The sequence below is a fragment of the Phocoena sinus genome, chromosome 1, assembly GCF_008692025.1.
Source record: "Phocoena sinus isolate mPhoSin1 chromosome 1, mPhoSin1.pri, whole genome shotgun sequence".
In the NCBI taxonomy this organism is placed as follows: Eukaryota; Metazoa; Chordata; class Mammalia; order Artiodactyla; family Phocoenidae; genus Phocoena; species Phocoena sinus.
Genome location: NC_045763.1, coordinates 45,148,263 through 45,173,949, shown reverse-complemented (window position 1 = coordinate 45,173,949; position 25,687 = coordinate 45,148,263). Strand labels below are relative to the sequence as shown.

General features: G+C 55.3%; 1 protein-coding gene across 4 annotated transcripts in view; it reads left to right on the top strand.

Moving 5' to 3' along the window:
• Positions 1-25,687, top strand: part of GLIS1 (GLIS family zinc finger 1) — a 225,914-nt gene that overhangs the window by 183,789 nt on the left and 16,438 nt on the right. For 2 of the 4 annotated variants that reach the window (XM_032639779.1, XM_032639804.1), the window contains 2 exons: positions 19,065-19,226; positions 24,086-24,196. In XM_032639779.1, the coding sequence (XP_032495670.1) occupies positions 19,065-19,226; positions 24,086-24,196 (273 nt within the window). The remainder of the gene's footprint in view (positions 1-19,064; positions 19,227-24,085; positions 24,197-25,687) is intronic. The other 2 variants (XM_032639787.1, XM_032639794.1) reach the window with 2 other exon arrangements.

Below are 25,687 nucleotides of genomic sequence, written 5' to 3'. Positions count from 1 at the left end.
GCATTCCTCCTGGTCTGCTTTCATAGGGCAGAGGCCATCTAATCCTCATCTTGCCATAGCAGGTCAGCAACTTCTGAACTCATGCAGGCCTGTCCCCAAAAGCCAGGCCCAGAGTTGTGGTCGCAGTGAAAGACAGTGTGGTCAAGTGGGAGGACCCTGAGCTGGGATTACGTTAGCGTGACACCATTGTCATAGGATTAGCAGAAGTCATAGGCGTAAGCATGTGGCCCAGAGCAGGGGTCCACATATCATGTGTGGCCCTCCTCCCCTGCCCCTTACTGCCATGCGAGTGCCCCCCCACACTCCCATCCATGATGGACATGGCAGTGCTAATGGCAGCATGCTACAAGTCTGGCAGATAAGCACCTACTCAGTGCTGCGCAGAGACCCCAGTTCTCCAATTTAGAGACATGCACAAATAGGGCCTTTTGCTGGAAAGGGCAAAGTCCAATGTTGGTGTGAGTACGGATGCCCTCAGAACTCACCCCTGAGCCCTGCCTTCAGGTGCCTGGCGGTGCACACGAGGTGTGGCATGCCAGAGCCAGAAGGGGTCTGTGAGACCATCTTCAGTCCCTTCCCCTTTATTTTATTTTATTTTATTTTTTGGCCACAACATGCATCATGCAGGATCTTAGTTCCCCAACCCACGACCAAAACTGTGCCCCTTGCAGTGGAAGTGCCAGGGAAGTCCCCCTTTATTTTATAGATGGTTAACTGAGGCCCAGAGAAGTGAGGTGGTACAGTGGAAAAGAGGAAGTGCATTTTTGCATTCAGGTCCCGGTCAGCCAGGGACTCCTGTGGCGGCCTTGGACAGGAGTCATCTTTAAAAGGTGGAGTTGCTGAGAAGGTAAAGCCAGCAGACACAAGGTCCAGTTAGAGCTTGGCAGCTGGAGGGGAGAGATTCAGCCCGTGTTCAGCAGAAACCAACCCCGTATAAGGGAGCAATGAGAGACAGACCAGCAGGGAGAAGTCGGAGAAGCAGGGGGATTCTGTCCTTGAGTTTTTAAAAATAAATGTTTGTAAAAGTTTTTATATGCTTGTTGCAGAAAACATGGAAAACACAATAAGCATAGATTTATAAGAAAACAAAAGTCCTCTCTGCGGCTCCCTCACAAAGAGACTCTCAAGTTGGACCTCTTTGGGCTGTTCCTGGCTCCTTGAGGAAAATGGAAATGGACTTTATGAAACATATTTCGAATGAGAAATTACCATCATTCTTCTCTGGTAATCCCCGGCAGCCCGGCTTGGCTCGCACAAAGGGAGAGGCAACAAATAGAATTTGCCAGACCCAGTCTGAGCCCGGTTCACCGAGTTTGTGTTCCAAACTGCACAGTCATTCAAAAGTCAATGAAAACCCATTGTGTTGCATGCAGTTAGCAAATACGTTAGACTGGGCCCGCGGGGTCCACCGGAGGGCTCGCTGGTGGGGAAGTTCTGGGAGCTACCTGTGTCGGCGGGACTGCCTGGGTTAGGGCCTGAGAAATGGGACCTTACAGAGATAAGCAACACCTTCCATCCATTAAAGGCAGGACTGTGAAAGGTGGAGAAGAGCTCGGGACCCAGGAGTCAAGAGCTAGTTCTCTGCAGATGCAGGAGGAGAGGGAGGGGCCACAGATGAGGACCCACTGTTGTTACCATCTTCAGCCCATGTTGAAACTGGAGCTGCTGCCTTTTTTCTGGGTGTGAGGAGGAGAGTGCCCCGAGGCCAAAGGTCAGGGAGCCCTGGGCTGGGAGCCTGGAGTCTGGGCTCCCTGTCTTGGTGTCACCATTGACTTGCTGGGCAGCCTTGAACAGGTCTCTTCTTCCCCAGCCTCAGTCTCCCCAGTATAAAACGGGCAGACTTATTCTAACACCTGTTCCTGTCAGACCTGTGATTTTAAAAAGAGCCTTTTTCTCCTTACCCAGGGTGGAATGGGACATGGATGGCTAACCCCAATTGAGCAGATTGTTTCAGTAAGCAAACATGCCCTGAACCCCTGCTGTGAGTACAGTCTACTGCTGGGCCCTGGGTGAGAGGCCAGCTGGTGGGACCAGCACTATTCCATGTCTGAGTCACAGCCCCGGTGGTGGGAGCAAGGGACCCAGAGGCAGACAGTTACGATCCTGAGTCCTAGGGTCTGTGATGAGGGAAGGCCAGGGCTGTGGGACCCCAGGGGAACCTTGCCCTAACAGTAGGGGAATCAAGGAAGGCTCCCTGGAAGAGGTGGCATATGATCTGAAACTTGGAGGATGAGCAGGATTTTGCCAGGTGAAGTGGCAGGAGAAGGGCACCCTGAGTAGCAAGTGATGGGAGCAGAGGTACATCAGTGCAGGCTGCATGGAGAATGACACCCATGCCTGGCATGCAGTAGTGCTGGGGCGGGGGCCTGTCCACGCCCAGAGGTGGAAGGTCCTGCCATCTCCCTCTCTCTTTTTAATATTTTAAAGTATTGTTGAAATATAACTCACAAGATTCATCTTTCTAAAGTATACAGTGTTTTGAGTATAGTCACAAAGTTGTGAAACCATTATTACTATCTTAATTCCAGAACATTTTCATCATGCCTAAAAGAAACCCTGTACCTGTTAGCAGTCACTCCCATTCTCCCCTCCACCCAGCCTCTGGCAACCACCAATCTACTTTCTGTCTCTATGGATTTGCCTATTCTGGCATTTCATGTAGATGGAATCATACAATATGTGGTGTTTTGTATCTGGCTTATTTCGCTCGCCATAATGTTTTCAAAGTTTATCCATATTGTAGAATGTATCAGTGTTTTACTTCTTTTTATGGCCAAATAATATTCAATTGTATTGATATACTATTTTTGTTTATCTATTCATCACTTGATGGGTATTTGGGGTTTTTTCTATATGATTTGATTTAATGATTTGAAAAATTAAACTTATTATTACTGATTCACTTGTAGGAGTAAGAAATGGTAGATCCCATGCAGTCTCTAATCTCATTTGGCCCTTACAATAAACCTACAAGGAAGGAGTGTTAACTGTTTTCCAGAAGATAGCTCTGGACCAGAGCGGCTAAGTACCACGCCTAAGGGCAGGGGCCAGTCAGCAGCGGAGCTGGGACTTGAACCCAGCTCTGCCTGCTCTAAAGCCCGCAGCCCATCCAGCTGGCTCAGAGACGTGTCCCCAGACATTCAGCTGAGGCTGCAGAGAAGGACGTTGAAGGAGCATTTGCTCCCCACGGCGCTCTGTGACTCACGGCTGCTGCTGCGGCGTGAAAGGCAGCCTTGCCCGCCCCCATGCAGTTTCGTGGTTCGGACCTGCCTATGTGTCCTCTGCCCTAGCAGTGAGCTTGTTTGTGTCCACGTTTACTTAAGCTGGCCGCTCTGTCTCCTGAGACTCCACAGTCATCACTCGTCATCACGTGTGAAACAGCTTGGCGATGTCACTCTGTGAGGAGGCATCCCTCAGTGCATCCCATGGGGTGAGCCTGGGTTCCCTGATGCAGCCACACAGCTGTCATCGTCATGGGCTGTGTCACCATCCATGAAAGTTGGTCACCATCCATGTCTTCCTTGGTCCTCAGATCCCCTCTGGAGGTCATCATGTTGTTCCCATGTATTTGTGTGGAAACTGAGATCAGGGGGAAGTCCTTCGCCCACATCACATAGGACAGGGGCAAGTGTCTGATCCAGACCTGACTCAGATCTTTCAGGCTCCACATCGAGGGTGGGAGCATCCCCAGGTCGTGTTATGCAGGACAGCTCACCCAAAGCCACGTGCAGAATTAAGAAGGAAGTCTAGTTCTTCTGCAACCTAGATCTATCTATGAAAGTATCACACTGGCCACTGTGAATTTTTTTTTAAACTTCAACAAAACAGAGTAGTATAAAGTATAAAGCAAAAGTATAATGTATCAAGAGGTAGAAAGTAGAGAGTAAAGTATAAAGAAAAAAGGAAAAGTTACCTCTAACTATAGTACTCAGAAATAACCACTGTTTAACATTTTGGAGTATTTTTCCAGACTTCTCTGTGTATATGATAATTATACTCTTTACAGGAAGGGAATCATACTAGATGTGTTGTTTGGTAATTTGCTTTCTTCACTGCAGTGTATTTTGGGCACCGAGCCGTGTGCACTTAGCTGAGTGAATGAATGAGTGAGGAAATGAATGAATGACTTGTCTGCTCTCTTGTGCCACTGGACAAGTCAGGCTTTGTGAACTCTGCCCAGACTACCTTTCCAGAGCCGGGAGTCTTCATCTCCATCCTGTCATTGATTCCCTGTCCTCTGTAGCCTTGGACCTCGGTTTCTCTGTCTTCACAGGGGGTCACTGGTGGTGACCCGTGGTGATAGAGCAGAGCCTGGTGCCGATTCTCCACAGCCCTGGGAGTGGGTAACACTATACCATCATTTCCATCCTTGCAATGCCAACAAAGATGTTGAACCCCAGAGAGATTAGGTGATTTGTGCCGCTCATAGGGTGGAAGGGATTTGGGATTTGAACTTCAGCCTGGATGACTTCAGAGCACTCTTTAACCCAGAATGAGCATGTCCTGAGAATCCAGGGGTCCAAAGCTGGGGGCAGGGGCAGCCGTGCCCTCTCTGGGCTGTCGTGATGTCCCCACCTATAACACAGAGGCCTCCGAGGGCCAGCCAGTCCTGACATTGTGTGAGTCTCAGGTCCCCACGCAGCCCAGCCCAGCCACCTTGCTATTACCCCTGAGCCTAGGAGGACCCAGAGAGGAGTCTGGCCCAGGACCTGCCCCCAAAGCCCAGAGCCTCTGCAGAGGAGCCACCATTGGCGCTGAGCCCTGGTGTCTGAGGGAATTCCAGGCTGAGGGAACAGCATATGCAAGAGCACAGAGGTGTAAAGTTCCAAGAGCCCAAGTAGTCCGTGTAAGTGGAGACTAGAGAGGGAGGAGGGAGCTTGGGGAGCCAACCACCGCTGGAAGGCCTGCAGATTCAGATGGTGGGAAGCTGGAAATGCCAGGCTGAGGGCCTGGGGTTGCATCCTGAATGCAGTAGGGAGCCATCGAAGGGTCTTTGCAATGTTGGGGGCAGGTTGCCATTTAGGAGTCTCTCTGGCTGCAGGACAAATGGTGGATCTGGGGGCAGTGACCAGGGTGGAGACAGTGAGGAGAGTGGCAGGATTGGCATATAACTGGCACTGCCAGAGGGAGTGAGTGGTTGGAAGACCTCACCTAGGCCCCACCCAGGCTCCCAACTTGATTCCCCCAGGACGGAGCTGGAGACTCCTCTCTCTGTCCTCAGCCCCCACTAGCAGGGCGCCCCGGCTGGGCCCCAGTGTAAGGCAGTGATTTTTTTTTTTTTCTGTAAATTATTGGTGCCCAAGTCATAGCTGAGTGGCTCAGCACAATGGCATCCTTCTCTTTTTGTCCTCCTTAATTTTAGAATCCAAAGCTAAATGTTTTAATTTTACATTATTCCTGACATAATGCTAATGAGTTCCAGGTGTCCCCCTGAGTCAGGCTGTGCAGCCAGCCATCTGGGCGGGGCCCTGCTCCCCAGGACGCCCCTCCTGCCACCCTCTCGGTTCTCAGAGAAGTGCCTCGCAGCGTGTTCCTCCTTAAGGACCCCTTCCTGCTTTATCATATGGTTGTAATTTTTTTCAGTTTACTTGATCGTTCTTTTGTGTGGTGACCACAGGGTGATTCTCCCTTGCTCGAGGGACGGAAGGTTCCCACGAGAGCCGGACAGCTTGCCTGGCCCAGCAGAAGGCATGCTTCCCTTTCAGACCCCCGAGGCACCAGGCGCAGGTGAGGGGTGGGATGCCTCCCCCAGACCCTTCCAGCGCTTTCCAATCTGTGTTGGACTGAACATCTGGAGAATTTGTGTTTTAAGGGAAATAAACACTCTCAGGGGATCTGAAAAACAGTGTGGTGGCTATTATCGCTAGTATTGTTATTTTCTGGTGACGTGAAACATTTACTTCTTTGTTTCTAGTCATTTCTTGCCCGTGGCCTAATGTTTCCTAAATCTGCAGACCCGTCTGCTTTTTGTTGAATGAGATGTGAGAACAGGGACAGGGCTTTGGCATCAGACAGCCTTGGGTTCAGTCCGGCTGCTGCTCTAAAACCCCTGGGTGCCCTGAGCACAGGCTCTCTGGGAAAGAGGGTGATAGAGCACCTTCTGTCCAGGGTGCCCCGAAGAACACAGACGGCGGTGCACAGAAAGGGGGCCGCACAGGCCGACTCAGAGGTGCACACCTCAGGAGCAGTTTTCCTCCCTTCTGCCTTTTCCACATCCTCGTGACAGGGCAGACAATGGTCTCTATTTTATTCATGTCAGGTCTGAACCTGAAGTCCACAGACTTGAGTGTGAGAGAGTGTAACTTGAAAGTCTTCCTTGAACTCCCATCCTGTTCTGAGTCTCCGTAGCTGAGTAGCAAATCTCAGGCAGTTCACAAACCCCTGCGCCAGTTCTGTGGGTGGGAGGGGCTTGCACTGAACCGAGGGGTCCTCAGAGTCATTTCTCACGCTGGCATCTTCTGAGCCGTCCTGCACCCCACCTTGTCTTTGCCCAGAGCCCAGCGGTCTCCCATCCATCTGAAAGGCTGCCCTGGGGCCAGCTTGGACTCAACATCTGGGTGTGGGACCTCCTGAGAGATCCAGAGTCCTGCCCGCCTGGGAGGAGCCCTGCTTCAGGTCCCACAAGCCTAACTGGGGGTGCTATCAGCACACCAGAGCCTGGCCCCAGGGTGAAAGGGCAGAGCTCTGAGCCTCCCCACTTTGAGGGAGCCCTGCCGTCTCCCCGTGTCTTACTTTCCCTCCAGCGTCCCTTTCCCAGCCAGACATTTTCCAGGGGTGGGAACACAGGAAGCTTTGCTCTTCCTCCCACCTAGGCTTCTCCTGGGCTCCACTAATTTGGAGGGCTCCCTGCCCTGCTCCACACTTCCCTCAAGGTTCGTATGTTTGTTGCTTTCTTCTTTCATTCATTAACAGATATTCTCACACAAGCCCACTGTGTGCCAGGCCTGTGCTGGGCACTCTCAGATGGCTTGGGGCAGAAAATCATTTGAAATATTTACTGTGTGTGACTCATCTCTGTCTCCAGAGTTCTTTCCATTTGGCCCCGAGACCTGAGATTTTGAAACCCAAAAGCCAGGAGTTCACTCCTGTCTGCTCTGCTTTCTGCCAACTAATCTCCTCCAGAAGCACTTGGGTGGAGGCACAACGCTATTACTACATACCCATTTGACAGATGAGAACTGAGGCCTAGCAGGGAAAGGGACGTTCCCAGGACACCTGGCCCAGGGGAGTCCTCTGTGGCTGAACCAGCCAAGTGCACAGCTCCCAGCTGGATGTCTCTTGCACAGTGGGCCAGTTGGGAGGCATGAGCAGTGGCTCGAGAAGCCCCAGAGTGAGCCTGTGAGCCTCAGTCCTGCCTCTGGCGGGGTTGCCGTGTTACTGGTTAGACCAGGGAAGAGAGGTGTCCTGCAGACTGAGGCACTTGGTCACTGGAAAGGTCTGCCCTGTCTCTTCCTTTCTTCTCGTCCTTCTGTAGGTTGGATTTCATTTGTTTTGTTGTTGTTTGTGTACTTGGTTCCTAATGGCAATTGACCTTCCTTCATTAGCTCGAGTTTGAAAGCTGGGCTGTCATCGTTCCTTCCATCCACCATTATAAGTGAGTCCAGGCACTGGGTTCAGTCAGTGGCAGCAGCGAGCAATGTGGAGCCACGTGACCCTCTTCAGTGTGTGGCCCTAAGTTGCCATCACAGGGCCTCACAGAGGATCTGTGGCGGGTGGGAGAGTGGTGACGATGCTGAGGCAGGTCAGCTTGGCCTGTTTATCCCACTGGGCCCCAGGTGTCGGATCCAACCCAATTTAGAGCCATTGGATATCCCCGAAGGTAACTTACGAACCATCTTGCACCCTCCAAGCAGCCCCAGTGAACATGCAGTCACCTGACTCTGTTCCTGAGCACCTGGGAGTGGGTCACTCATGTCCTCTCCAGTAGGGCTCCCCCTGACTGAGCACAGCCCTCTGTGGCTCCCCACACCCTCACTACGACCTCCACAGGCCCCTGCTACCCCCGAGCTACACACACCAGCAGTCTGGCCCAGCCGTGCCCCTCCCCCCTCCCAAGGGGCCCAGAGCCTCACGGGACATTCCTGGTGGGAACTGAGCCCCAGGTGCACATGGGGCAGGTTGCTCCCACCCATGACCTCAGAAGGGAACTTTGCACGTGTACGTTTGTCATGATTCGCACTGACCCGACATGAGGTTTTCTTTCAGGTGATGGGTGGAATGTCTTGGATCTCCTCTCTCCCCGGGCAGCCCCAGGGTGCTGCGGGTTGTACAGGGCTTAATTCACGCAGCCGCCACCTGTGCACTCGCCAATCCTGGGCAGGCGGCCCCGGGTAATTAAGCCCAAGGAAGGCAGGTGACTGGTTTAAGGTCACACAGTAACCTGTGACAGAGCCAGGGCTGGAATCAGGTCTTCAGACCCTAATGTTTTTCACACCATGGACCCACCCTCTGTTGTTTCTCCTTGGAATTCGGGAGAGGAGCTGAAAAGAGGACTGAGCACCTGCCCTGTGCCCAGTACCAAGGCCACACCCTGCTGTCCATCATAGGCCCCTGAGGCCAGGAGTGTCATCCCCTTTGCAGGGAGCGCACTGAGGTTCACAGGGGCCAGGAAGAGGAGGAATTGGACCTGAGACCCAGGCTGTGGGCGCAGGCTTGTTTGGGGGAGAGTTGAGGCTGGAGAGAACCCTTTCATTCATTACAGCCCCTCCCCTCCTCCTCCTGGAGCAGCGCTCACCTGCCTTACCCCCAGCTCTTAGGATCAGATGTTGACGCACCTGGACAGGTGTCTCCTCAGCAAATGGGCCAGGTGCTTCTGCTTCTCAGTTGGCTGTGGAGATGGAATGGGCTGCCGTGTTGCTTTCCCGCCTGTGCCTGCCTCTCCTCTTGGGGGTGAGCTCTAGAGACCGGGCAGCATCTGGCAAGGCTCAGCGGGTATGCAGCGTCTGCAGAGAGGACGAGCAGTGAGAGACAGGCCGTCCTGGCCTCAGCGCATCAGGGTGGTGTCCGGGCGCTCAGGGCAGGGTGGGAACAGGGGCGATTAGGGAAGGCCTGGCACAGGAGGAGGGGAGGGCTGAGGCTTGAGCCAAGACCAGAAGGGCAGGGAGGACCGGACAGGCGGAGGACACTGCATGGGCAAAGGCCTGCGGCTGGAGCTTAGGAAGGGGGAGTGGGCACTGGGCTAGAGGTCAGTGGGGCCAAAGGGTGGCCTGCGGCCCTGTCTTGGAGTTCTCTATGGCCACATGTTCCCTCCCCAAAGCCAAGCCTGTCCAGCTGCCGTGGGAAAATCAGGAGGTACAGTGGGCTCAGCTGGCTCTTCCCACCTGCAGCCTCCTCTCCTGGGCAGCCTGGAGCCATGGAGGGGCATGTGGGAGCGTGACTGTCCATGGGTCTGGCTCTGTTGGGTGTGGAGATGTTGGTGTGAGGACTTGTCTTTCTCCACTGGCCTCTTGGAGGAAGCCTTTGCTGGATTTTGTCTCTGGGTGTCTCTCCCTGTGTGCACACAGAGCACCATGAGGCCATCTGTGTTCTGATATGTGAGCCAGTTTCTACTGTGCTGTACGTGGGGCTGTATGTCGGTGCATCTAGAGTCCACGGAGTTTGTACGTTTGTGCCTGTGGTGGGGTCTGGGCTTGGGTGTCCTTGGGTATATGTATGAGTGAGTGTGTGTGTGTGTGTGTGCGCGCACGCACTGTGTGTTGGTGTCCTGGGGTTCTGTGTCTTTGACGTGTGGCTTGGTTGGCAGAAGAGGTGTCAGAGTGTGTGCATGTCTGCATTTCTGGGTCTGCGGCTGGTGGCTTGCTATGTGTGTGTGCGTGTGTCAGCCATTCTGCGCAGTCTCTGAGCCCTGGCCCCTAGCCGAGCCTCTCTCCACACCTCAAGCCATGTGTCAGCACGGGGAGCCCCCTGGATCCCACCTGTCTACTGGGTGAGCAGACTCAACCTCGCCGTGCACCTCCTACCCTGGGGAGCTCTGCATACCCTGGAAAGGTGGCCTAGCCCTCTTGGCTCTCTCTGGCTGGGAACAGGAACCTGTTTCTTGCCCAGAGAGGGACTTTCTGCTGAAAAAGGGCCCAGCCCAGAGCCTCCAACGCAGTCCTGGTGAGGAAGAGATGGGGAATCTCCAGCCCGCACCTTGCTAGCTTGAGAAATCTCCTCCCAAGGGCAGGCCCAGTCTGACCGGCTCTGGAAAGGAGGCCTGTGGCCCCCTAGCCCAGTCTCTCTCTGCCTTTTGTGTGCCTCCAGCTTCTCTAGGTGGTCATGAAGGCCTAGAGAGCTGAGAGATGCTTGCCTTGGATCTCATGGCACCCCTCGGTCCTGGCTGCCTAGGACAAGAGTGGGCCCAGGCACAGAAGGGCTCTGGAGGCAAACCCAGGCTCCATCCCTCATGAGCTCGGAGTCTCTCTCACATAAACTCCCTGGGCCTCAGTTTCCACCTCTGTAACAAGGGGACCTGTCGTGCTGGTTAATGGGACTAAGGAGACATGTTTAGGGAGAGTTTGGCCCAGTCCCCCACCTAGTAAATGTGATAGCTGCTGTTACAGTCATGGTCTCCCTCCGGCCCCCATCTACCCGTCCATTCATTCACTCAGACGGCACTAGGTACCCAAGGCTGGACCAGACCCTCACAGCCTTCACAGGGCACAGTCCAGGCCAGTGCCATCCAGCCTCACCTCCCAGGACTCTCCACTTTTGTCCCTCCCCTTATTGCCTCCACCTACCTCTGAGGACCCTCGAAGCACAAGGCCCTGAGAAGACCCTCGTGGAAAACCCATGGGGTTCAGAGGACAGTAACTGCAGAGCAGCACCCCTCTCCCGGGGAGCAGGGTGAGGCGTGGACCTCAGCTCCCGGCTGGCTGGCCTTTCAAGCTGGCCAAACAGAATTATTTGACATCTTGGAGAAGGATCTGGCACCGTGCAGCTCTCCCATCCAAATCACTGTTGTAAAGTAGGTTAAAAGTTTGTACGAAAATGAAAAGTTGATCCCTGAATGGCCTGCCAGACTGTTGAAACCCAATATATTTTACCCTTAAACCAGAAATGTGTTTGTTTAGAAGCAAGTCATTGGCAAAGGCCAAAACTGGAGGCATTTCCTCTCCTGCCCCCACCCGTGTGCCCTGTTCCCCCAAACCTCCTCCTTGCCCTTTGTGTCCAGATCCTTAGCCAGAGCATGAGAAAAGGGCCTCCCTCCTCCTTGGCCCATGTCAGCCACAGGGAGGAAACTTGACATTCCTCAGGGACCGCTGTGTGCCAGGTCCCGTGCTGGGCATGTCCTTTTATTTACTTCTAGCAGCCGTTTGTGGTGGCCCCATTTTAGAGAGGAGAAAAATGAGGGCAGAGGTGGGAAATGACCTGCCCAAGCTCGTGGCGGTCGGTGGTGAGTCCCCGGCACAAACTTCTGTCTGCGAGACCTCGTGGCCTTCGGCCTGTGGCACAATTTCCCACACCTCACATGTGACACAGGGCCCTTGATCATCCCCCAAGGCCCAGAGGGAGAGAACAGGCGTGCCCGGCACCAGCTGGCTCCGTGCCGGGGCTGCCCTGAATGAACTCGCTCTGCCCTTTCACAGGTGCGAGAAAGGCTCAGAGACGGCAGCTCGCTGAGTGGGGTGAGCCCAGCCCTGCAGATTCTGATGCCAGACCCAGTGCCCTCTCCTTCCCCCAGCCAGAGTTTGAAGGGTCCTTGGGCTTGGTCTGGAAGGGAAGAGGGTGCCCCCTCCCCAGCTCCCGGGGCGGCTCCTCTCAGGCTTTCATCTCCTGCCCTTGGTTCTGTGAGCTGCATGCAGCGGTAATGGATTGCAGTGGACTTTTTTCAATTAGGTTCTGATTTTCCCCTGCCTGTTACTATAAAACTCCAGATGGTCTAGGGCTTCATGGTTCCCGGGGTATTTTCCCCCGTTATTTGAATCTTCTTTAGTAACACGCCCCACATGTGGGAACTGGGCCTTTCAAGACTCTGTGCCTCAGCCGGGCTCGCTGTTCTCTGCTGTGTTGCCTCGGCTTTCCTTTTTGTGTGGTGGCATCTCCTCTCGGGGGCACCGGGAGGAAGGAGGGCGTCTCCTTCGCCCAGCATCAGCTCTGCATCCAGGGCTGGGCCTGATTTTGCCTGGGAAAGGAACCCAGGATGTGAGCCCAGTTGGAAATCATGGTCATAGTTCCCGAGTACCTGCCTGTTTTGGGTGCTTTCTGTAGGGGTCCCTGAGGCGGTAGCCAGAGCACTTAGGGACACATGTATACAGACTTGCACATCAGCCAGACCTGAGATCCAGTCCCAGCTCTGCCACTTACTGGCTGTGTGACATCACTTAGGGCCAGTGATGTCACTTTTCTGAGCCTCAGTTTCCTCATCTGCAGAGTGGTGCTAGAAAGGAGCGTCACCAGAAGAGCCTGTTGTCACAATTAAATGAAGTACCACACAAAACACATATGGCTCCCGGCTCCTGAGAGGTGACTGAGAGGGTGTCACCCAGTCACTAAGGTCATTCTGAATTCACCCCAGTTTCATCTTAGTACATATTTTAATGTTTATGCCTTCTAAGTAAATAAGAAAAACCCAGCACTCACTCTTACATTTTTCTAGACTGTCAGATAGCTCTTCTCTTCCTTCTCCCCTCTCCGTGTACGCCTTACCCACAGTAGCGACCGTCTCTGTTGCCCATGGCATGTGAGCCTTTGCTTCTGGCCAGATAAATCTGTTGTGTTTGGTTATGTGAACTGGTGTGTTGCAAATTCATCCCGAATAAGAGGTGCCCGGGTAATCCTCTGGGTGCACACAGTTGGCATCAGGGCTCTGGCCGCAGGGTGCTGCATATACCCTGTGGTTCACAGAGAGCACCCACCCACCATCTGCCCAGGTGTGCCCAAGTGGATGCCCCCATTTACAGATAAGGCACCTGAGCTCTGACAAGTGAAATGAACTTGCCCAGGTCATCCAGTTCGGAAGAATGGATTTGAACCCAGGCCAATTTGATGCTGAAACACAGTGGTGGGGGGCGTGGGGGTGGAGGGGGCAGACATCACCAAGCTGTTACCAGGGCCAGGTCGCACCAGCCAGAATGCTGGGGTGAGGGTTTGTACTTGCCCAGGCACTGGGGAGCCATGCAGGGTGTGAACGGGGGTGGCGGGGAAAGGGGGCTCAGACACACCTATAGGCTTCCGTCTTTGTTCTAGATACTGGATATCATGTGGGAATGAATTGGGAGGGGAGGGTGGAGGCAGGATGGCTGGTACAGTCACCTGGGTGAGCAGTGCTGGGGTGTGGACCAGAGTAGTGGGCGGATGTGAAAGATGTTTAAGAGGTGGCATTTCCCTGGCTTAGCAGATGGCTGGATGCAGGGGCCAGGGAGGAAGGAACAGGTTTCTGGCTCAAGCATCCAGGTGGAAGGTGGGAGGTCAGTGGCCGGGGAGTCCAACCAGCAGAAGTGGCACCACAGTTCCCCAAGTGAATAGCCCTGTGCTGCACCGTTGGCTGGGCCATGTGAATGGTTGCACAGGGCAGTTTCTGTGGACAAAGAGTGGAGATCATAGGCAGACTTGGAGGGGTGGTGTATATTCTGGAAACAGCTAAGCATCTGCTGAGCCAGAATGAAGGGGAGGAAGAGAAGGAGATCTAGAAGTAGAAATGGGAGTTTCTGGGGGTCCCTTCATTCAAACCCATGGGGTGGTGATTCATTCTGGAACAGGTGAGTTTGGGGATGTTTTGATCCCAAGGCTCCACACTTGGGGCACACGAGTGACTTTCAGAGCTGTAGGGTTTGTCTGACATTGCTACCTTGTGTTGGAGATGGATGGGTCACTTCTTTCTAGAAGAGACGGCAGTTCTGACTGCAGCCGAGCCCAGGCTTGGTGCCCTCTGGCACGGTGGGGGCAATTACACCTCCTTGCCCCCTTGCAGTGGGAGCAGGGGTGTTCCAGGAGGTGTGCTCTGCAGGTTATACACCTGGACATGGACAACAGAGAGGAGGGGTCTGTCCAGGGCAAAATCTGCCCTAGAACCTCAGAAGACTGGAGTGTTGGGGGAGGAATGTCAGGAAGGCCCCACCCTAGCATGTACCCCGTGGGGTGCAGACCCTGCGGAAGCATCATTACACCCTTGGGTCACCATAGCATTGCCTTAAGGCCCATCCTCCACCCGCCTCAAGCAAACGGAGACCCAAAGCCCGGATGTGCCCGTTGACTCCATTTCTGTTCCAATAAGACCCCTGTTTCCATTCTGGCAGCGTCTGTACCCCATGACACAGCAGTGGTGGGGCACCTCTCTCTGCTGTCCCCCCAGACCCCACACAGTCAGTGCATGGGGCCCCTTCAAGCCATTCCCATCCCAAAAGGCAGCCTCACTCTCTTTGGAGGTGCCCAAAGGGTACTCCACGGGCTTGGCGTGGAAAGAGTTTTAGGGCCACACCAATCAATGGCAAACACATCAACCAGGGCCTCCTATTCTTTACTTCTGGGGTCAGTAAAGCCTGCCCCACAGGGGTGTCCTCCCTCAGGGCAAGACACCACCACCACCAGGATAATAGTGACAACATTGACGTCCTGCGTGCCATGCAGATATGCACATTGCCCCACTGCCACAGCTCTGTGAGCTGCTTCCTCGCATCTTCATTTTACAGAGAAAGAAACTGAGCCACAGAGAGGGCACTGACTTTCCAAGATTACAGAGCCTTCTGCTTTCCAAGTTTGAACCCTTCACCCCAGCCTCTGACACACCAGACCGTGGAGGGCATTGAATACCAGGCTAAGGGGGTTGACCGGATGTCAGAAGGCACAACGAGCCTGGAGGGTCCTGAGCAGGGGTGACCTGGTTAGATTTACAATTTAAAAATGGACTCATAAAGCATTAGAGCTGGAGGGGTCTTGGGGGCTGTCTGGTGAAGCTGCCACTGTAACGCAGCAGAGAAGGACTCATGAGAAACTCAGGTGCCCCAGCTCTAGGATTCCAGACCAGGCCCTTCCACCACTGTGTGAGCCCTGTCAGGTCCTGGCTCCCCAGGGTACAGATGAGGGGCTTGGTGGGGGAGCACACCTGTCCAGGGCACCTGTTCCTTGGAGGTGGAGCCAGGACAGCACTGAGATAACTCCCCATCACAGGAGGTGCTGGGGCACCTGCCCCTCCAGACTGTTCCCCAGTCCCCAGCCTGCTCCAGGCCCCAGGAGCAGGCTGACACCCCTTTGATAGGCCTGAGCCCACGGGCTGGAGAGCCCAGGGTGTGTTGAGAAGGTTAGTCTGGATGTCAGGCTGGAGGAAGAAGATGGGGAGTGAGGTGAGGGGTTAAAGAGTGAGAAGTAGAAACAGGACTATGGGGGGACTTGAGAGCCCACCATGCCCAGCGGGACATCACACACACACGCATACACACACACCCTTCCAACTCCGCAGAGGGCCAGCAGGCCCAGGAGTTGCCACCCCAGGCAGAATGCCACTCCACTACTTACCTGCTCTGTGATCCTAAATAGTAGCTACAATGACGGTATTGAGCAAGCACCTGGTACCGAGGGAAGCACTTACTGTGCAGTCCTCACGGCCACCCTCTGAGGTCGGTAGAACTCACCCAGTTTTACGATGAGGAAACAGGCTCAAAGAATTGAAGGGACTCATTTCGGATCACTCACAAGTGGAGCAGCCAAGACACAAGCCCTGGTCGTCCCACACCAGGGTCCATGTCTGTAACTGTTGTGCTGACTCCCCCGAGCCTCATCTCCTGACAGTGGGAGAGATACTTGCCCCGAGGGCTGCGGAGAGGATACTCGATCATGCTAGAGACATTACCAGGCCTAGCAGAGTGAGCGCACAGGTGCTGAACCCACGAGCATTCCCGTCCTCTTCTCTCTGCCTCTGTTAGCCCATCTCTGGGGTTGTTAAAGGGGGAGGATCGCGGGGACCTTGGCAAGCAGCTGCAGGCAGAGCCCATCTCCCCTCAAGGCCCTGGCATGCCTGGGATGCTGGCTCTGCTGAGGGCGTTGCTCTGCCAGGTGTACCTGTATCATCCTCGTCCCAGACCTGTCCTGATGGGGCAGTTGCTACCCCACCTGCTGCTACCTCTGGTTCTACCTTGAGGGATGGGTCCCCCATCATGGTGCTGTGGCCAGCTGCTTGTTATACCCCAGCCTGGGACTCAGCTCTGTTAAGTTCCAGTGGGGTAGGGGTGGGCAGGACGAGCTGGGCCGATATACACAGGCATGGCATAGGCACAGCACACATGCACAGGTGTGGGGTACCTTGATGAACACGAGGGAGGCGTGTGCACCCCTAGGCTCCAGAACCCCTATTCTTTTTTTTTAATATAAATTATTAATTTATTTATATTTGGCTGTGTTGGGTCTTTGTTGCTGCGCACGGGCTTTTCTTTAGTTTTGGCGAGCGGGGGCTACTCTTCATTGCGGTGCGCGGGCTTCTCGTTGCGGTGGCTTCTCGTTGTGAAGCATAGGCTCTAGGCGCGCAGGCTTCAGTAGTTGTGGCAGTAGTTGTGGTGCATGGGCTTAGTTGCTCCGTGGCATGTGGGATCTTCCCAGACCAGGGATTGAACCCGTGTCCACTGCATTGGCAGGCGGATTCTTAACCACTGCGCCACCAGGGAAGTCCCCAGAACCCCTATTCTTAACCACCATTGGATCACATTTCTAACTCACCCTTTGCCCCATAAGTGAGCTGCTAGCTCTGCCTGCAAGGAACTCCCAAACCCTTAGCCTGGAGGCATGGAGAAAGGGCAAAGGATGTGCAGTGAAAACCTCAGGGTGTGACCAAGGAGGAGCAGGAGGTTGGGAGAGGCTTCTCCAAGGAGGTAGTGCTTGGGCACCATGAGTAGATGTCTGCCAAGTGAGTGAAGGAAGGAAAGGTGTTCCATTCCAAGGGAACAGCTCCAGCAGGCCTGGGGGCATTCAAGTTCCCAACACGTTCGGGGTCTGATCACTCCCGTGTGGCTACAGCATAACGTGTGGGGTGTATGCAGATGGGAGAGGCGTCCAGCCGTGCTGGAAGACCGCGAACACCAAGCTGCAGATCGTGAAAAGTGTCTGGATTGAATTGTCAGCGAACTGGAAGGGAAGGTGTCCCAGGAGGGGCACAGCCCGAACAAAGGCATGGGGGTGGGGGCAACGGTGCCGAGACCGACGGCTGGCCAGGTAGGCGCACAGACCGGGTGGGGAGATGATATACAGATCTCCAGAGTCGGATGGACCCTCCAAAGTCAGGAATGGCACGCGGCACCTGAGGGGTTATTGCCCCTCCGCCTCAGATGTCCACCCTCCCGGCTCGGGCCAGAGAGGAACAAAGGGACCGGCTGGGAGCCGAGGGGCAGCCTGCTCTTCAGCCGCTGCCCCACCTCACTGTGGGTGAACCTGGCACCGGCCTTGCAGGAGAGCAAGGGGGGGCGTGGCTCGTGGCCTGTTTATTCCCCAGACAGGATTTCCTTCTGGTTTTGATGCACGGAAGAAGCATAACATCTGGAAATAGGAAGCGGAACAGCTTCTAAAACCCAGCTGCGGACAGCTTGCCTTGGACCAGCCCCAGCAGAGCACGGCCCACAATTGTGGCCGGGTCTTCAAGGGAGAGGCTCCAGGAGAGCCCGCCCCAGACCGTTGTCTCTGGGTCCTTGTTCTGACGTCTGCCCTGGCCTGAGGGATGGAACCAATGGCTCATGAGAGGAAACCCAGCCTCCTCTGATCTCTTCCTCCTCAAGGGTCACCTCCCCCTGCCCCACTGCCATGAGAAGGCAGCAGGCACAAAGTAGCCACCTGGGCTTTGGCCCCAGATGTGGCCTGCATCTTGTCCCAACACTGTGATCGCCCCTGGAAGCCTCTGTCTCTGAGGTGGGGACATTGAGGCCGCACACGTCCCGGTTGTCACGTGGTTAAACAGCCAGCGCCACAGCCGGATGGTTGGAGCCCGTGTAGCTTCTCCTCCTGCCCACAGCGAGCGCCGTGGGAATGGCGGCCAGTCACACCAGGACTAGGGCGTGCTCCGCGGGCAGTGTTTGAAGGATTTTGAAGGCTGAAGGGGGTTGGATGCATTGTTATGAGATAGGACATTCTTTGCTGAGTGCCTTTCTAGTAGTACAAAGGCTTGAGATTGCCTGGAGGACCCCTGCTGTTTCAAGCCTCTGGTGGGGAGTCAAGAGGGGCTGGAACGTGTGGCGGGCTGAGTGTTTGAATGCCAGGCCCGCAGGACTTCAGGCGGAAGCAACAGGGTCCCTTTCCTACACCAGAGGCTCCTGGGGTAGCTGTGTAGAGAGTAGGGAGGGAGGAGTTTGAAGTTAGAGGATTCTGGGGAGAGAGATGGGAGCTGGGCCGAGGCTGCTGGGGTCAGCACTCTATTTGTTGCTCTCTGCTCACCTCCACCCTGACCAGGGGCGTCACATGTCTGTGCTGTACCTACTGAATGCCCACTGCCTGGCATGGGGCCTAGTGCATGGATGTTGATGGATGTTAAACAGATAAACAGCCAAATGATAAATCAGAGACACTGCGTTTACAAATGTGGTCATTGTTCTGACAGCAATCAGCATTGATGCTGTGTTCCAGGTGGGCAAAGCCCTTTGACAGTCAGCGTCCTACCCCTTGGGACCTTCATATCAGCCCTGAGTGGTGGCCACACAGTCTTAAGTTTGTAGTCCAGGAAATAAGGCACAGGGAGGTCAAGGGCAGTGCCCAAAGCCTCACTGGGACAGAGCCCGACTCATAGCCAGGCCTTGGATTCCAAATCCAGGGCCGTCTGCAATAGATGTATACCTACATCCTGTCCATTCAGGGCAGTGCTGCCATTAGAGCAGCACATCATTTCCAGATGCCGATGGAGGGCAAACCTGTTGAGATCCAGAGTTGGAAAGACCACTTTTTTCTCAAGCCCTAGTGGCCATTTGTAAGTCAGGGGTGTATTTTTTTCTGGACCTACCAGGGCTTCCCAGATAGAGTTTGGGTCCTGAGCACTTCATGGGAAGCTGAACTGGGGCAGCTGGAGGCCTTGGGCAGGGTCAGGGGGTTGGGGGGGAGAGGATGCTGGGGCCCACTTCCAGGCTGGGCGGTGGGCCTTCCGGGGGCTGCAGAGCACCCCTCACCAGCCTTTCCTGCAGTTTGAGGGCTGCAGCAAGGCCTTCTCGAGGCTGGAGAACCTCAAGATCCACCTGCGGAGCCACACGGGCGAGAAGCCATACCTGTGCCAGCACCCGGGCTGTCAGAAGGCCTTCAGCAACTCCAGCGACCGCGCCAAGCACCAGCGCACCCACCTTGATACGGTAGGCCCGAGGGCAGAGGCCAAGGGTGGGGTTGGAGGACGCGCACTCTGCCCCCACTTGCCTAATGCAGGGCAGCAGGCAGCTCCAGGCAGAAACCCTGCCTGCATCCTTGAGCCCTGTTGACATTTTGAGCGGGACGATTCTTTGTGGGGAGAGGGAAGTACTGTCAGTATAGGATGTTTAGCAGTATCCCTGGCCTCTATCCATTAGACAGGAGCGATTTCCTACTTCCCAGTTATGACAACCAAAAATGTCCTTCAACGTTGCCAAAAATCCTGGGGAGGAGGAATTAAACTCTCCCCTAGTTGAGAACCACTGCTTTAGCCCAAGGGTACCGGCCCAGGCACTAGTGTGGGCCCCACTGAGAGGGTGAGCTCACATCCTGCATCCTATCCCCAGGCCTGTCAGTCACCCCCAGAGCAGGTCCTCCCTGCTCTTCCCACCCACTCCCTCCATGGAGACAGGCCAGAGGCTCTCCAGGGCCATTCTGTATCTCCCGGGCACAGTGGGTGAGGAGTTGAGGTGAGAAGGGCCTAAGACTCCAGGCCCCTGGAATAGTGGCCTGGGCCCCAGATGCTCGTGTGTCTACCTCCTTTCCCTTGTTTGTGCCAATGTGATAACCTGCAGCTCCATCATGGCATCGGTCCAAGCATTCTCTCCCGTGCATACAGACCTCAGCGGTTAGCAGAGCACTTCCTAGAACATCGTCTCCCACGATCTCACAATGACCCTGCCAGTCGGGGGGTCACTAGCCCATTTGACAGATGAGGGAAGCGGGGCTCTGGCCACTTCGCTACTCAGCTGGAAGGTGGCAGAGCTGACTCAGCACTGGGCCTCACCCCAGTCTCATAGGGCCTATGTGATAGGATGCACCCAGCCTGGGAGGCCCCCAGCCCTCATGTGCAGCAGGAGACGGGTCCGTAGCCAGATTCCACGTCTGGGCCACTGGCCTGTGTCTCTGCATTTTGTGCAAATGTTTGGGGAACTCTGCTGGTCGGGAACTGGGAGACCTGAGTGGCCGTCCAGCCCAGCCCATCCAGTATACAGACATACAGATGAAGAAACAGAGGCCCAGGAGGGCGACTGACCCCTCCAGGGTAAGTTGGAAGCCACATAACAATAGAGGTCAGAGCTAGAGGCCCTCTGGGGTTTTATAGCTGGGAAAACCAAGACCCAGAAAAGATGGGGGAAGTGGGTAGCAGAAAATAGCAGGAAGTCAGGTTTTGGGGCCAGGCCCAGGCCCTGGGCAGAATGTTCTACACATCTCCCCTGTCCCCTAATATCACACACACTGTCCCTCAGTTTAATCCTAGTGACAAACCACAAGGTGTAGGGGCCTATCCCCATCTTGCAAACAAAGAAACTGAAAGTCAGAGATGAAGTCATTGATTGTGACACAGCTGGTAAGTGGCGGAGCTGGGATGCCACCCAGTCTGCCTGACCCCAAGTCTGCTGCCCCTTGCTGGAAAAGGGGAGAAGAGCCGAGGGGAGAGGGTGGGAAGGGGGAGCCCTCCCGCCAACCTGAGCCCGACTGCTGTCCCCACCCCGCCCCTCTCAGTCTCACTGTCACGGGAGTTGGGGACATGAAGTGAAGAGGTATCTTCTTCCCAAATCCCTCTGCCTTTGTTACCTCCTCACATGCCCAGCCCTTGGGGCCCTTGGCACCTGTCCCAACCCTGAGAGGCATGGCTTGTGCCCCAGCACCCTGGTTACATCTCCCAGAGGCCACAAGGCAGCCTCAACAGCACCAGGCCTCTCTGTACCCCGCTCCCCCCGGGCGACGTCCCTCCAGCATCTCGGGGTCACCTACCCTGACTCATACCCTTCCTCCCTTCCCCTTACTGCACTTCCTGGACCCAGCCCCAAAGCAACATGCCTCTGGCCCCAACTTGGTGTGTGAACAGAGCTCCGAGGGCTGGGTCGGGTCAGGCCCAGAATGAGCTCGCAGGGTTGTCTCAGGCCTGCATCTCCTCAGAAGGTCCTGGTCAAGCCCGGGAGGTGCAACCACCGAGCGCAGCCCCCGCGTACTCCAGCCCCATGGAGACATGTAGGCGGACCCCCCCGTGGCTAGTTTGCTTTCCCAGCGCCCGAGGCTCAGGCCCACTGGGTCAGCCCCATGTAGGCTGGGCCTTGTTTTCCAGAGAGGACCCAGTCGTGTCCCCAGCTCCCCTCTGGCACCAGAGAACATGGGATTCTCTCCGTGGGCAGGAAAGCAGTGGGACAGACTGGAGAGAACCGGCCTGGGTTCTAACCCTGGCCCTCCACCTGGTCCCAGAGGTCCCAGGACCACCACCCATCCTCTCTGGCCTCAGTTTCCTCAAACATCTACCTCACATGAGAGGGATAGGGGATCAACTGGGGTGACAAATGTGGAGCCCAGACACAGGATCTGCACAGCAAACTTGAGTCCCTCCTTTCTTGACCTATGACTCACTGACTGAATGCTGACTACATCCTGCCATGTCCCAGGCACTCCATGTGGGGTTCATGTCCCGACTGCCACAGACCATCCTGCCCTGGCCTCCATTTCCTTATAGGGAAGAAGGGGGTGATAATCTCTCCTTTGCCCACTTCCCTGGACCCTTCAGGGCTGCAGAAGAGAGGGGGCACCCTAGCAGAGTGTCATGGGCACTCCACTCACCGTGAGATCTTGGGCAAAGCATCAGCTTCGATATCCTCATCGGCAAAGTGTGGATGCTTCCCACGGGGTGGGTGTGAGACTGAAAGGAGATCGTGGGTGGCCAGCCCCGAGCACAGGCCTGCACTGTGGGGACTCAGTAGGTGAGGAGCTGTCTTGAACACAGATCAGGAGGGCTCTGTGAGGTGCTCCATGCTCACAGCACGGCCGTGAGCGTCCTGCTATTAATGAGGCTTTGGAGCTGCTGTGGTGACTCCAGGCCCGGGGCTTGGCTTCTGCTTGGGACAGCCACAGGGTTTCCTGAGGGCTCATGAGGGAGCTGGGCCAGAGGAATGTTCTACACACGTCAGGCTCTGGAAAAACAAACACAGAGATGGGCCTTGTGCCCTCTTTCCAGGCGAGGGTGCCTGCACACACGGAGCTCTGTTTGTTTGCTTTTTGACAAAAGCGTGTGGATTTGTATCAGCGTCCCCAGGGGACCGGGCCTGGGGCAGGGCAGGGTAGGGCCCATGAGAGAAAGTGTGTGTGTGTGCACACATGCACGCACGCGTGCGTATGTTGGGGTAGGGAGCAAGCCTGTGTGAGAGGGACCCTGTAGCGTGTCGGTCTGTGTCTGTGTCTCTGTGTGGTTGTGTAGGGACAGGTCTGAGGCCTGCCTTCCACCCTCCCGCCCATACCTTCCTTTCAGCAAGGCAAGCCTCTCACTGCTCTGTCTCTCTCTTTTTGCTCTCCTCCGTTTCTTTAACCTGGCAACTCTCCGTGGCAGCACCAAGGTATGGCCGTCTCTTTCTGCTTCTCCCTCCCCAGGAGGTCTAGCAGGGCTGACTCGCCTTGAGGTTCGGGGAGGGGGGGGCAGTTCCAGTGGGCGTGTCTGACGGGGACATAGGCATCACCTCCAAACGTCCCCTCCCCATGACGTCCCCTGCAGTCGCTGGAGGCCAGAAGGCCCCGAGAAATCGGAGCCACTAGATGTGTTCAAAAAGGGCGCCTTAGGGACTTCAAGTAGCAGCTGGAGTCCGCAAGCAAGGTCTTGTGGAGGCCCCTACAGAGAGCTCAGAATTCAGTTAGAGCCACAGGGTCCCTGCCCTGGGTCAGACCCTGAGGCCTGAGACGAATCAGAAGGGAGCCTCCCCTGAGGAAAACTCACCACTGAACAGACCCAGCAGTGCAGGTGGACAGCACTGCCTCTGGAAGCTCGGGAGGTGGCAGTGGGAAGAAGACTCGAGGAAAGGTTGGAGAGGAGGTGACGAGGGCTGGGCGGTGGGTGTGCAGGGGCAGGGAGAGGGGTGAGGACTCAAGCAGGGCCCAAGTCACAAAGGGCCTTCAGTGCCCGGACGTGGGCTGTATCCAAGGGCACCAGGGAGCCAAGGGGGGTTAGAAGGTGAGAGCATGGCCAGGCCTGTGAGAAAGGCCCTCTGGCTGTGAGTGTGAGGGGAGGTTGGAGGCACAGAGAGCAGGGTGGGGTCTGGACAGGAACCAGGGGAGGCGGTGGGCATGCATTCGTTCTAGAGGAGGGATGGGGCTCTGAGGGGAAGGGACGCAAAGGGCACAGATGGAGGCACAGCCTCCCAGGGCTGTGTCTGAGATCCAGTTCCCTCTGGTCTCCTGTGACTGTTGGGTCAAGGACCTGTGATTCTGGACCCATGGCAAGTTTTGGTCAGTTGCTCCCAGCCCGGGCCCTGCCACTGTGCAGGTTGGCTCCATGTTTGCGCCCGCCTTGCCCTGCGCTGTCGCCCTCTCCCCCCTCCCCCTCTCCCCCTCTCCCTGCCCCCATCCCCCTCCTCCAAGGCAACAACCTCACTTTACTCATTCTCCACTTGCTGCTTCTCTGCAGCCATAAGCCCCAAAGGGTGTATTTTCTCCGAGCTAGTATTGGAGCTGGAAGAAAGAATCCTTAGGACTCAGTTGGCCCCATTATGCAGAGGAGAAAAGTGAGACTCAGAGAGGGGAGGCGACTTAGCCGAGGTCCCAGCATGAGGGTAGAATGGAGACACAAACCCCCTCCTTCACTGCCAGGCCAGGCACCTTCCCCGCACCCATCGGCAGGCCTGGCTGAGTCAGACCCCTCCCGGCCCAGGACAGAGAGGGAGGGACAGGGTGTGAGCCTGCAGCCGCCCCTTGCTCAGTCGTCCCCCCCCCCACCACTGCAGGCCATGCAGCGGTACCTCGGGCCTGGCAGATGGACCCTCACTCACCCCACCTCTGCCCTCTGATGTTACAGAAGCCATACGCCTGCCAGATCCCTGGCTGCTCCAAGCGCTACACAGACCCCAGCTCCCTCCGCAAGCACGTGAAGGCCCATTCAGCCAAAGAGCAGCAGGTGCGTAAGAAGGTAAGAGGGCTCCGTTCCAGGCCCGTCTCTGCAGATGCCCCCACCCGGCCTCCCGGCCGCCCGTCCAGCATCAAGGCAGGTACAAGCCACACTGCTTGCGTGCATTCAGCCTTCCACATCCAAGGGTGCCTCCGTCCCTTGCCCTCCATCTGCCTCCCACCAGCCCAAGTGTCCAGACAGTCCCCGACTTACGATGGTTTGACTTATGATGGTTCAACTTACAATTGTTCAGCTTTACGATGGTACGATGGTATTTTTACAAATTCAGTAAAAGCATACTTCGAATTTTGAATTTTGATCGTTTTCCAGGCCTGCGATGTGCAGTAGATCCTCTCTTGTGACGCTGGGCAGCGGCAGTGGCCACAGCTCCCAGTCAGCTGCACAGTCACGAGAGTGAACAGCTGATATGCTAACAGCCATTCTGTTCCCAGACCTCCGTTCTGTTTTTCACTTCCAGGACAGTATCCAATATGTTATATGAGCTATTCAACACTTTATTATAAGATAGGCTTTGTGTTCGTGTAATTGTTCTGAGCACATTTAAGGTAGGTGAGGCTAAGCTATGGTGTTTGGTAGGTTAGGTGTATTAAATGCATTTTTGACTTGTGATATTTTCAACTTACAATGGGTTATTGGGGACGTGATCCCATTGTAAGCTGAGGAAGATCTGTACTTCCTCACCCTCGGCCAGTGGACATTTATCCACGCACAGACTGTCCACCAGCTCCTCTCTCATCCATCTGCCCACTGACCATGGCTTGTTTATAAATATTTGATGTTAAGCGTCAAGGATGGAAAAATACAAAACCATGGTCCCCACCTTCAATGGAGACCTGGCAGTGAGAAACAGACATAAAGAGATATGACAAAGACTGCAGTAGACGTGTGCAGAGAACAGTCAGGGCACAGAGAAGGGGCTCTAGCCCGTCAGGGTGGGAATGGGTGGGTCGTGGAAGAAGTGACATGGGGCCGGGGGTGGGGGCAGTGGTGTGCGCTCTGGCCAGCCTGCGGGCTCACCGCTACTAGCCTCATGGCCTCGGGCATGTGTCTTAGCGCCTTTGTTCCTCATGTCCTCAGCTGTCAGATGGGGCAAAGAGGACTTGCTTTAAAGGGTTGTCATGAGGATTAAATGAGTAAATCTATGTCAAGGGTTTTGAACAACACTTGGCCAAAGTAAAAGTTCAGAACAGAAGTCGGTGGGTGTTGTCATTAAGTCTTGAAGAAGGAGTAAGCGTTGGGCCGGTGAAGACCGTGCGCAAGAGAGGAACTGAAGCTTAAATCACTATGCGAGGACCAGTGGGCCCCCTACCTGTCTCGGAGCTGAGCAGCAAGCCACACAAAGGGGAGGTGGAGTGACAGGGCGACAGGACAGCCCAAAGCCCTGCAGAGGAGTCTGGGCTGTCCTGAGGACAGGGGGTGCCATCGAGGGGTTATAAGCAAAAAAGGGACATGTCACCCTGAAAGATGGCTCTGGGGCCTAGTGGAGAATGA